At 40.2% G+C, this 12,246-nt stretch overlaps 1 protein-coding gene across 1 annotated transcript in view; it reads right to left on the minus strand.

The window, feature by feature from the left end:
* LOC146486246 (sodium-coupled monocarboxylate transporter 1-like) overlaps window positions 1–9,838 on the minus strand; it is an 18,274-nt gene extending 8,436 nt beyond the window's left edge. The window contains exons 1-10 of the mRNA XM_085099901.1: window positions 9,205–9,838; window positions 7,542–7,607; window positions 7,016–7,067; window positions 6,758–6,825; window positions 5,459–5,613; window positions 4,449–4,589; window positions 3,898–4,027; window positions 3,687–3,775; window positions 2,341–2,453; window positions 419–489 (exon numbers count right to left, since the gene is read on the minus strand). Coding sequence (XP_084956027.1) covers window positions 419–489; window positions 2,341–2,453; window positions 3,687–3,775; window positions 3,898–4,027; window positions 4,449–4,589; window positions 5,459–5,613; window positions 6,758–6,825; window positions 7,016–7,067; window positions 7,542–7,607; window positions 9,205–9,546 — 1,227 coding nt within the window. The 5' untranslated portion in view covers window positions 9,547–9,838. The remainder of the gene's footprint in view (window positions 1–418; window positions 490–2,340; window positions 2,454–3,686; window positions 3,776–3,897; window positions 4,028–4,448; window positions 4,590–5,458; window positions 5,614–6,757; window positions 6,826–7,015; window positions 7,068–7,541; window positions 7,608–9,204) is intronic.
* Window positions 9,839–12,246: the final 2,408 nt, after the last annotated feature.

Here is a 12,246-nt window from a genome sequence, read left to right on the forward strand (position 1 = left end):
ATGTCACTGCATGATATTATATAAAGGAAAATACACGGAGGGTCGTGGGTACGAATCCCATCTGGGGCTCAGATTTTTTCTGTGTCCTATTATGCTTGATTCTTTACATCTCCCTGCATTTTCCTTTATATAATTTCCTTCCTAGAACAATATTAAATTATTTTAAAATTTGCGTCTTGACATGCTTAATTACAATTCGGTAACAAAACAATGGGGTCACTCAGCTCGTTTTCTGAGCATCAGGCCGTTTTAACAGGTACATTTGTTACCGTGGTAACCTATTAAGCTGGGAAAATGACCACAACTTGCCTATAATCCAAGCATGATTTTAGAAATCTGCGATAAAATACCTCTCAAGTTCATCTTGAGAATCGGTAAAAAACGGCAAAAATTGATAATTGAGAAAGTTTCCGCTGACCTGCAGGACCATGGTGCCCACGTACTTTACAATAAACGCCCCACCAATTACGATGACTCCGAACACCAGCGCTGTAACAAGAACATGCAAACATTCAAGAGTTACTGGAATATTGTCTATGCTGGCCGGTAGCGTCTTTAAGCCCCTTAGATTGCGGTGAAATAAGCGGAAGAATAATCGCCCTTTCGTTTTTTTCTCTGGAATTCTCATGATTTTCTTTGCTTGACTCATTTTCCTGTTGTTTTTCTTTCTTTTCTTCTCCTTTCCTTAGTGTCCAATCATATTAGGCCGAACTTCACATGAGACGAACAAAAATGAGCCAGTGAGTTAAATTCGTTTAAGTTAAGTTCGACGTTTGACTCAATTAGTTGGTAGAGCACTGCACCGGTATCGCAGAGGTCATGGGTTCGAATCCCGTTCAAGCCTGAATTTTTTTCAGGCTTCCTTTTCGCAACTGCTTAAGTTGCGTACTAACTGTGAGGATCCGTCCGACTCAATTTGGATCGACCAACACGTTCTATCCGTCTGATTCAGATCAGACGGATAGAACATATGAAGATCGACTGTGGGACAAACGAGTCAAAGTTAACGAATAAATTAACAAAAAAAAAAAAAAAACTAAATGATGATGTATATTTAAGGCTCGATATCAAAACATTTGAGACTGAATTTGGTTGGACGAATTATGTTCGACGTTTGACCCAGCGGTCGAGCTTTACCCATTTGGGTCGACCCAAATTGCAATTTAGTTCGTCTTATCTGAAGCTCGACGCTTAGCCCGGGCCTAAGAGCTTGAAACAGGGTATTCTGGAAGGAAAACACTGAACGATACAAACTGGGACTTAAAGGGGAAGTATCACGCGAATTTGATGTCATTTCAAAACCCAAAAATGTTTATCTGTCAACAGAAACATAAAATAATTGTCTAGTTTTGTTATAAATTATCACCTTAGAGCAATAAAACTGTCGATTAGTGCCTCTGGTTAGAGAACCAGAGTATTGGTCGATATGGATTGAAACTTGAAAAATGTTAGGCTAATGTTTTTCAAGTTCTCGCATTTTTGTTTTCAAAATCCGCTAGAACAGTTCACGAGTTGTTCTTTCCAAGAATTGAGTTGATTTCTTTCCTCTCGTTGTTTTAAATATTGTTTTGTAGCTATGTGAAGGTCTTATTTCACCATTTTTAACCAAACAAGTCAAAAACCCCATGAGACTTCCCCTTTAACCTTGCTGAGACTCGCTTCATTCATGTCCTCAATAGAAATCGCATGACATTAAACGTTGAAAAGGACTGCCAAGTGAATTGGAAACCAGTAACCGGAATGAGAGTGAGATCCAGAGAGTCGACAAAAATGACCTTGTATTTATACCGAAGAATCATTAACAGAGAATTTTCCTAGTTCAAGAGAGGGAACTTCTTTCTATCTCTAACATTTTTATTAGCATAAGGCAATTTACCAAACTAATCAACTGAGGCAGATTTCTTGTTAAGGCCTTCAGTAATCTTGGCTTTCTCTTTTAAGGTAGAGCCGTACTCTAAGGCCTGTTCCAAACGTCTGCTTCTGCCAAGCCCAACTTAAATCAATTTGACCCGGCAGTGGTTTCAAACGTCGAATTTAACTCAGTCGAGCCAAATTCAAAAATATATAAAAATAATATAAAAAACGACAAAATTAACCAAAAATACATTAAAATAACTTATGAATTTATTTCGGCAAGGCAATAGCACGCCGTTTGAAACCAAGTCGCGCTACTGCCGTGCGGCACGACAGGGCCTGCCGTGCTAAATAATCGTGCCAAACGTAATTCATCCTGCTGAACTCTAGCTAAATGGTTTCAAACGTCGTGCTACTGCCTTGTTTAAGTCGAATAAAATTATTGAATTTAGTTCGGCACGTTTGGAACAGGCCTAACAGGCTTACCAATAATCTTGCAGAGTTTTGCTGCATCTGAGTCAGTCAGATCCGGAACTTTCTTCTTGATGATGTCTTCTAAAACGACCAGGGACATGGCGTTTAGGGCGGAAGACGCCGTGCTATGGAACAAAAGAGCTGTGTTATTCTTACTCCTATTATCCAGAGGTGATCGGAGTCATGAAGATCACTTCTTACGGCTCATCCGTGTCTGGATCATAGGCCCAGCCTGCATGTGAGAGTAAATGTCTCGCTCAGAAAAGACATCACGTAATCTTTACATTAAAGGGGAAGTATTACGGGAATTTGGTGGTATATCAAAAACTCCAAAAACGTTTTTGATCAACAGAAACCTAAAAGTATTGCTCACATTTGGTGTAGATTGTCACCCCACCCAGTGTACTAAGACTGTCAGTGAGTGTCTCTGGCCACATATGGACTGGGTTAGAATGGACTGCAACTTGAGGCTAACTGTTTTAAAGTTCTTGCATTTTCGTTCCCAAAATGCACAAGAGAAGGTTATGAGTTGTTCCTTGCAAGAATTCAATTGATTTCTTTTCCTTGATGTTCTGAATTATTTTGTAAGTAAGTGAAGGTGTTTTCGTACCATTTTCATCAGAAAAAGTCAAAATCCCCGTGATATATCCCCTTTAAAACTAGCCTGCATAGCAACCGTTTCCGTCGCGGTTTCGTGCGTTTTCGTTCTTTTGACCGCGCGGATAACGCTACGGAAACACTTGCTACACAGGCTACATTAAAACGCCCACAAAGCTTTAGTCGCCCTTCGTGAACGTAATTATTGTGTTGCAGCATTTTGGTACCACGTAAACATTAAAAAGACCGGCACACACGAGGGGACAAGTCTCCCTTGTGGAGAGCACTGATCGCAGCAACTTTTCCCACAAACATTTCGTACAAAACGATAATAATTTTGAGGGAACAAGTCCCGGGGACTTGTCCCTTCAAATCAAAGCCGTTTGAATTCGTGGGACAAGTCGCATGCGACTAGGTTTTTTGACGAAAAAGGGTAGCTTTGGAAAGGGAAATGAAAGGCGACGTAAACACACTTATGGCTAGTTAGAATTCAATTACCCCCATCTCTCACCTTCTCTTCCGACTAAAAATTGAACAAACCGTAACCTAATGACCTAACTCACAGGATTGCCACTGTAGCTCAGTAATTTGCGCATCCGATCGGCGCGTGGACGGTGATGGTCATGGGTTCAACTTTGGTTTTCTCTTTGTATTCCTATGCTTGCAACAAACTCAATAATTTAACTTCTACTCATTAAGGTCAATATATCGACAACGTTATCCAGGCTTTCATCAGGCCACTGCCTTATCAACTGCATCACCTTAAAGCTCCTGCGTACAAACAGGCAGTAAACATTCCCGGCAGGCCATGCAGGTGGTGGAGTTTGTTGATGACAAAGTAAGGAAGAGTCTGGAATGGAAGAGGAACAAGCGAATTGTCAAAAATGGACGGAAATGGTTAAGGTTTAGTGCAGAAGTAATGTTTCTTCTATATAACAAGTCTGAAATAAATGAGAAATTAAAAATAATAACCTGATCATTGCTGGTAATTTTCTTGTCCTCTTTCAGATCGCATCCCGCATACACGGCGAAAATCACAAGTCCGTCCAAACAGCACAGCGTCACAATTATGATCAGCCCAGGAACGTTCATCCATACCGCCCTGAGGAGACGATTCATCATCGATTGAGTGTGCTATTGTTATCTTTACCCAATACAAAACACTGATTTTTTTTAAAAATTTCTTGCTATTTTATATCAACAACAACAAACAGCACCACCGGGCTTCACTATTCAATGAATGTATGCTCAATAGCTTTCGAATTATTCAACCATTTTTTGTTTCACATCGAGGTTCATACAAGAAGTGCTGCTCGTTGATTTTAATTCAAGTGGACACACTTAAAGTCGGAACGAAGATGATTAAAATTCTCTTTTGTGAATGTCGTGTATTACAGTTGAGGGAAGTTTTTCGGGAAATCAAGACATGTTCCAGGCTGTTTAGCATTGCAAAGAATCGGTGAGACGATTCTGACCGTTTCGTTTTATCTTTGTTTGCTAACAAAATATTATTGCTTAGTTACCGTTTGGCATCTTTAAACGTTCTGATGGCGAGAAACCGCTGCACAGCAGTCTGGCTCACAGTCCATACAGGCATGGCAGTAAACGCTCCTCCAAGGGTCAGAGTCCAAAACGTGTTTCGCACTTTGGGATCTGGATCAAAACTGAAACAAAAAAAAACACTTTAAGGTTACCATTTAACGTAACTTTTCTCAGATTTCCGCTTATACATATACGGATGGAGAGCGACAATGTGGAGTAACGAATACAACTAATCTCGTACCCAGATCTCCCATGGTCAGATTTCGACATTCCCGAACCGACTGAGATCTGGGTACGAGATTAGAATACAACGTAAGCGGAGAAACCAGGGAGTATTAAGGTTGCTTTTTTTAAATGAAGTAGTTTGCGTCGGCAAGGAAAGAAATAAGCGAAGGATAAAAATTTGTACACAAAACAGGTGGACACCACGCGAGAGCAATTCGGGCTACCAGCAGACTGTTTCGTCGTCCATTCATTAATTATCAACATCGAATATTAAATTTGAATAACTTTAAAATCTAAACTTTTCTCAATTTCCCTCCAAATTAATCAATCTCCTCTCCCACCTTTCTTCTTTATGAAAATCTTAAAGATCATAAAGAAAATTTTGAAAGATTGACTTTGCCCCGTTTGTGACCCAACCTCGTTTCCAGGGTCACTCCTCTTCACGTCCCAGTCTCTTTCGCTATCTGGGATGTGAAGAGGAGAGCCCCTGGGAACGAGGTTGATTGTGACCCTATTTAATAAAGCATCCCAGGATTGCTTAGAACCTCGAAGACATAATAAAGATAACACGTGGAAAACTCACAAAATCATAGCATTTAACGGTGATGCCTTCGTAAATCCTGCTAACAAGTCGGACGAGCTAAGTGCCTCTGTTTGATTACTACTGCCCAAACGGCGTTTATCGCTTAGGAACAAGAATTAGGGATTATTTACCACTAAGCTGGTTTTCTTAGTAATTAACCCTCCAGTAGCAAGTTTTGCTTACTCAAAGAACGTGGTCCTGTTGAAATGCTTGTTGATTTCCCATACTTTATCCAGTCCTCCGACCTCAACGCTGCCAATGACTACAATTGTGATGAGACCTCCGACCATGATGGCAGACTGAAACACGTCTGTCCACACCACAGCCTTCAGGCCACCCTGAAGAGAGACGGGGAAAACATGACTGTTTGAGCTGGAACTTCACTCGCTTTGCAAATTATGACGTACATACTACTCAGCACATAATTTTTTTTTGAGGTTCATCCACGGACTCCAAAAATTACATTAAATCACGTTGCGTGATTCACAGAGAGGTGAAAGGGTTGAAAGATAAGGCTCTAGGTACAATACTTCACTTTCAATTAGGTTTTATTTCAATACACTTTAAACACTTTATTCTAAACACTTTTAAATTTAACCTTAACCAGGATTCGCAAGACTTAGTCGAAGGAAACTTTGTGATTCGGGGGAAACAAAATTATCTGGTTTCTCGAGGGACCAGTCATTATTAAGTGATTTGTGATATGGCACAACAAAAATTGATCAAACGTGGAAAACAAATTATCACTTTATTGACAAATGGCGCGCTTATATAATGTCAGAAATATTGGCAAAATTCGTGAAATGCATTTGACAAGATGAGACGAACAATTTCCTCTCCCGATGAATACGCCGAGCGTGGAACAGGGTCCATTTGCGGACAAAAAGAGAAGACAAGAAAAAGAAGAAGAAGAAGAAGAAGAAGAAGAAGAAGAAGAAGAAGAAGAAGAAGAAGAAGAAGAAGAAGAAGAAGAAAAAGAAGAAAAAGAAGAAGCGCTGAATCTTATAACAACATCACGTCACCCCTTGCTCACGCTCTGTTCACGTGCAAAAGCAGTCAATACTCGCATATAACGGTTCACTGTACCCTCTGACGCCATATTTTTCGCAAAGTCGTACGCTCATCGGTTTTTGGCCGCAAACAGTTCGATTGTTAGATGTCATGTGACTATGAACTAGCCGATTAATGCGTGCACTTTGGCGGAAAAACTCAGTTAATATTATGCAAGAGAGGATGATCCTCTCTTGTTATATGTTAATTACGTCCTTGGTGAATTTCAGCATCATGACTTTTTAACCTCGATTATTGCATGTAGGGAAACGATTCACGCTGAGAAAGAAACGCACGTTTGTCGATATTGTTTTTTAAAGAATCTACTTGACCACGCGATCAATGTCACGCAGTCTCTAGTACTAAATGTCACGCAATAGCAAGTGACTTTCGGTCACGACAACTTAACTTGTATACGTCACTCAGACTTACCAGGCTGGTGTAAAATGTGCAGACGATTCCAGTGGTTAGGATGGAAACAGGGAGTGGAATACCAGCAACTAAAAAATAAAAGCAAAAAATAACTGCAGTTTAGACATACGCAAGAGACCAGGGGTGACTGGGCTACATTCTACCCAGCCGATAATCACTGATTGAGAAAAAAAGTCTGTCACAAAAAGACGGTCCCGTATAAACGATTAAGGGGGAGAAAACAAAATTATACATACAATTTTAGGAGCTTAAACTTACCAGCCTCTAAAGCAAGAGAAGGTGCGTACAGAACCACGAACAAGTACAGAGTCTAAAAGTAGAAAAATGTATTTTTTTTTATATAGTTTCCCTCAGATGAAAGCTAGTTATCAGTACTTTTCTGTGATGCTGTTTATTATGCTGTGAAAAGTGGCTCTATTTTTAGATTGTGACTATAATTCTAAAGTGTGACCATTCAAATGAAAGCAACTGAGTAGTACTTTCATGTGGTGCTGTACAAGGTGATTCTTATTTTGAGTCTTTGGATGAAAATCGTACAGCATAACCATTCAAATAAAGGCCTCTGAACAGCTGTACTTTCCTGTGGAGTTGTTTATTTTACGGTCAGGTGATTCTGTTTATTATGCGGTGATTCTAACTGCGTCCGTGGATGAAATCCTAAAGTGCAACCATTCAAATGAAAGCTACTGAACAGCACTTGCGCGGCTTCTGAAATAAATCATTTTAAGAGCTTAAGGGTCTCAGTGATCGGGTTGTCATAGTGATTAGGATCTTATATACTTACATATTCTAATATGAAGAATACACAGCCGACCATTCGCACTCCAAGAGAGAAACGTTTCTCAAGGTACTGACAAGAAAAGAGTCACAGAAAAAAAATATTAGTTTGGGAATCTCATCTATAAGTTTATAATACTTTAGCGAGTAACAAGCCTGAAAATAGTATTTTATCCCCCTACCCTCCCCCCCCCCCCCCACCCATCCTAGCTCCTCCCTCCCACAATGGGTGCATCTCAGTACGCTATAAAGTGAGATAGTTTAGCATACAGTAGAACTTACTCGAACAAGATCCGATTCCCCCTGGATTTGACCTCATTTTTGCAGTCATGTACTAACAGCTTACTCGAACGCCCCTGCTGACTCGAACTAATTTTGCTTTCCCTTGGCTCAAATACGTCGGTCGGTAAACCTCAAAATGACAGAATATCGCTGGTTGGCGTGTCGAAATTGAAATCATATTGTATGTTTTCGATGTATGGAAACGTCCTTAACTATAGATCTCAGCCTTTTTTTGTCCCCTACATGTTTTTAAAACTGTGGCTAAAATCCGAATCTAAACGTAAAAGCTGACGTTCGTATCAAAAGGCTGTTATAAAACAGACTTATTGCACCCTAGTGACTCGTGATTGTGAAAGAGTGATAAGACCACGATATTTTATTACTCTTAATAGGATACGGTATTTGACATTCAACTCTAACCCTGCTGACTCGAACTATCTTTGGTTTCCCTTTGGAGTTATAGTTCGCAGGTTTCTGCAAATAACTTCCAGGCAGCGATCTGCAATAATGGAACTTTATAATTATCAGCAACAGTGGTGATAGCCTCTGAAGGAACTGAGTTTGGGCTCAGAGCTTTATGAGTCACGAAAATGTGGAGAAGAATGGACTGCGTTCGCGGTTAGTGTGACATTTTCAAATTTTACATTCGTTGCGGCGCTTCAGTTACAGAACAAGTTCAGAAATGAATTAAAAACCTGTGAGGTTCCGTAGAGATATGATTTGAACTCGGGGAAATATACAACTAAAAACTACGATTTTTTACAAACAAATGAGGTGCGGGCAGTGATAGCCTGCCCCCGAATCCACACATTTCCTTGTAAATCGTAAATTAAAATTTAAACTTTGACACGTATCTCCTGGAGTTTGACTTAGATATCCTAACTGTATTTGTTAAAATTATCATTGTAAATACCGTATCCATGAACTCGCTTTGTCATTTAAATCCGTATTTTTAAAAAAAATTGGCGCGCAACCTGACTTGGGCTGCCTCTGTAAATATTTGTCCAAAACACGAATACTGAACAAAGAGTTATTGCGTAATACGAATGAATCGTACCGCCTAGCACCTTTGTTCCTTGTTTGACCTTTATCTAATCCCTAAAATTTTCGGCCCAGGAGTCTGCAAAACTAGAAAATAATTAACTTCGGGAGGTGTTTTCTGCAATACACTTCTCTGGATAGCTTGAGTTGGAAATGGCGTCTGCTCTCGCAAGCTATATATTCCCTGGTATTTATAAAATAAATAGATACTAAGAACACTTCAAAAGTTTTGCTTACTTTTCTGCTTCTTATCTTAATTCATCAGTATCTGCGGGTTTATTCTCGACAGCGCTGTTTATATTTGCACAAAGCTACTCTAATCTCCAAGCGTGGATTTTTGAACTTACCTCATTAGCGCAAGTTATATTCAATCTCCTGAACATAGGGACGAAGATGATCGCCACCGTGCCGCAAATGATGAAGTACGAGAGGATCAGCACATAGTACTGTGCACCGTACGTGTAGATCTCAGAGGGAACCCCGAGCAGGGTTATAGCTGAAAGGTAAGAAACCAACAAGGAAATCGCTACCGGCCAATTGGACATTTGTCGGTCTCCCAGAAGATACTCGGCCGTGGTTTTCTGTTTTCCTCCAGGCCCACAGCCGTACCATATCCCGATCAGGGCTGAGATCAACATCATGATAGAGAACACCACATAGTCAACCACGCCGAAGCGATCGTCGGCCATTGTCAGATGTGGCGCGCGCGACAGACAGACAGCTTCTGGTGTACAGCTAGTCTAATCAAGGACGTTGGCTGTTTTACCAAACTATAGCCTGTTCGCTTAAAAGACGACGGGCTAGACTTTGTGGTTATATTCAACGAGCAGGCTGTAGTGACCGGCTACAAACTACACAAGAGGTGACCGCCGCAAGCTTCTGTCATTGAATATCTCATTGTCAGCGATTGTCTCTCAAATGACAAGTGCAAACATTGCAATGTCACACAGCACCGATAACGTAGGTAGTTAGTGTAGCAACGTAAAGGGGAGGGAAGGAGGAATCCGGGGGGACTCTGACAAAAATCATTAAAAAAAAAAAAAAAAACACCCTAAAGGAACCACAATCTCTCTTTTGGGACGTGCCTCGAATTCATTCACTCCAAAGAGAAACCGGAATTGACAAAAATTCATTGACAAAAAATTCTGTCATATACTTCGGCTCAATACTGTCAATACCCCAAAAGGCACGGCGATAACTCTGAAGGGGTTCTTTTAGATGTTAGCGTACTAAGAGCCAGTATGGGGATCGTCAGTAAACTCGCAATCTGAAAAAAAAAAAAAAAAAAAGAAAAAAAAGAAAGAAACAAATCTAGTCCTAGCTAGGTTTTGTCTCCCCGTAGTATTGTAAAATAGGTCTGGACCCGGTTGTTCGAAAGCCGATTAACGTTAATCCACGGTTAAAACTTAACCTACGTTTTCAGCTCTCTGGTTAAAAATGTTTTTAAAATCTAATTTTAAGCCAATGGTAAAGAAAAGGCAAATTTAAGACTAAGGGACAGAAATCTTTTTGAAAAATCTTTATTGATTAGTAATTAAACTCGAATCAAAATTCTCGTTGATCCAGGATTAGCTTATTCGGGCTTTGAGCAACTGGGCCCTGATTCTGCAGCTGTAGCGTCCCATTTATGTCCTACCCGAAGACGTATTCGATAAGAAATGTACTGAATTCGCGATGAATTGGTCATTAAAAGACGCGACAATGCTGTACGGGTGACTGAATTGTGAGATGGTCAAAGAGTAATTGGCTGAAAGGCTAATACCCCACCCCCGGGATGGACAGTGTGGGAAAGTGCCCCACTATTGCCCCAGGGGGATAGGTAACAGCTGGAATTGACTGATGCATAACCCACAAACTGATCTTCGAAGATCATCTCCAAGAATTTTTATGGGAGTCTCTCCTCCCCCTCCCACCCCTTCCTTCCTCCAGACTTCCTCCCAGGTTCGTTTGAGCCTTGTGACACGCTTCTCGAATCGCTCTATTTTGTGGCCTTTAGTACCCACTCTTTCGGCGCCGAGGACGACGCCGGCCAGGTATCACGTAGTTAAGGCGGGGGGTAAATCTGAAAGCCGTTTCCACGCCGCTGAAAATCGGTTTAATGGAAATATCTCGTTCACGTTTCAAGCAATCCAAGAACTCTTTGCTTATCCCGTGAGTCTATGTTGTGGGGTGTTTTGTGAAATTTAGGTGAATTTTGGGCATATTTGGGAGGAGATAGTTTTTTTTTAGAAGGATTGGTAAAATTAAGAGAAATAAGAAATATTGAAGATTTAGTGAAGTTTTAAAATTAAAATTTGAAGTTAATAATTAATAGCCGGATACCAAGTTAGTCCACTAGCAACCTGGGGTGCTCTTGCGTGGGTATCAACTGTCTGTTGGTGTTCCAAAAATCATTTTCTTTCTTTTATCTCTTCTTCAAACCTCTTAAAATTCCATTCAAATTCACGTTTATCCCCACCTTAATTAATCATGATCAATCACTCCTTCGTCCATATTGTAGAAGAAAAAAAGTAATATTATTGTCATACCTTATGGAGCAGAAGCAAGAAACTCTAATGGCCTTCACGGAGAGTCCGCTGGTATGTATTTGCTTTCTTTTCTTCCAATATAATTATTCGGTGGCAAAACAAATAAAATAAATAAAATAAATAAATAAATAAATAAATAACAATTATCAGGTCAAATAGTCTAGCTTTCAGCAAACATGGATGGATATCACAAGAAAATGAACTGAAAACTGAAACTATACTTCCTAGGAACGAGGTTGGCTAACTCTGGGCCCTATTTTAAATTACACGCACGCGCAGTAAAAATTCCCATTGTGATTATTGAACTGTTTTTTTTTTAATTCTTTATTATGTATTGATGTTGGTTGGCCTGTTTTCTTACCTATTCTGACGGAAGAGTCCTTCATGTTGGTTATCCTGTTGTCTAATTAGTGCTAAATACTCCAGTACTTTAATTACGCGGGCTCAGTTAGTTAGACCTAATAAACGATCAATAAGACATTTGGCATAAATCAATTAAATTATAGTTTGCGTGTATTCGCGGATCCAATTTTTGGTTGCATATAAATTAATTAAAATATCGTGGGAAGATTCCAATGCTAATAGAAATCACAAGTTGTACAGCGTGTGTGTAGCCACACCCTGAAGACATGACAACCGTCATCGCTGGCAAATCACCCCTGCTGCAGGCTAACTCGTCAGGCACGTGCAAGAAATGCAACCAGCCTTGACCTCTTTTTAAATACCTTTTCCATTCAAATGCAAATTCCTGTCAAAGGATTGTGCAATCTCGTACCCAGAGTCCTCAGGCTTTTTGGTCAGCGCGTGGGTGCGGGAGAGCCTCTGGGGAACTGGAATTTTGTTACCGCGGGATTTCTGCGG

This window comes from Pavona decussata, unplaced genomic scaffold, assembly GCF_977016875.1.
Source record: "Pavona decussata unplaced genomic scaffold, jaPavDecu1.1 SCAFFOLD_21, whole genome shotgun sequence".
NCBI lineage: Eukaryota > Metazoa > Cnidaria > Anthozoa > Scleractinia > Agariciidae > Pavona > Pavona decussata.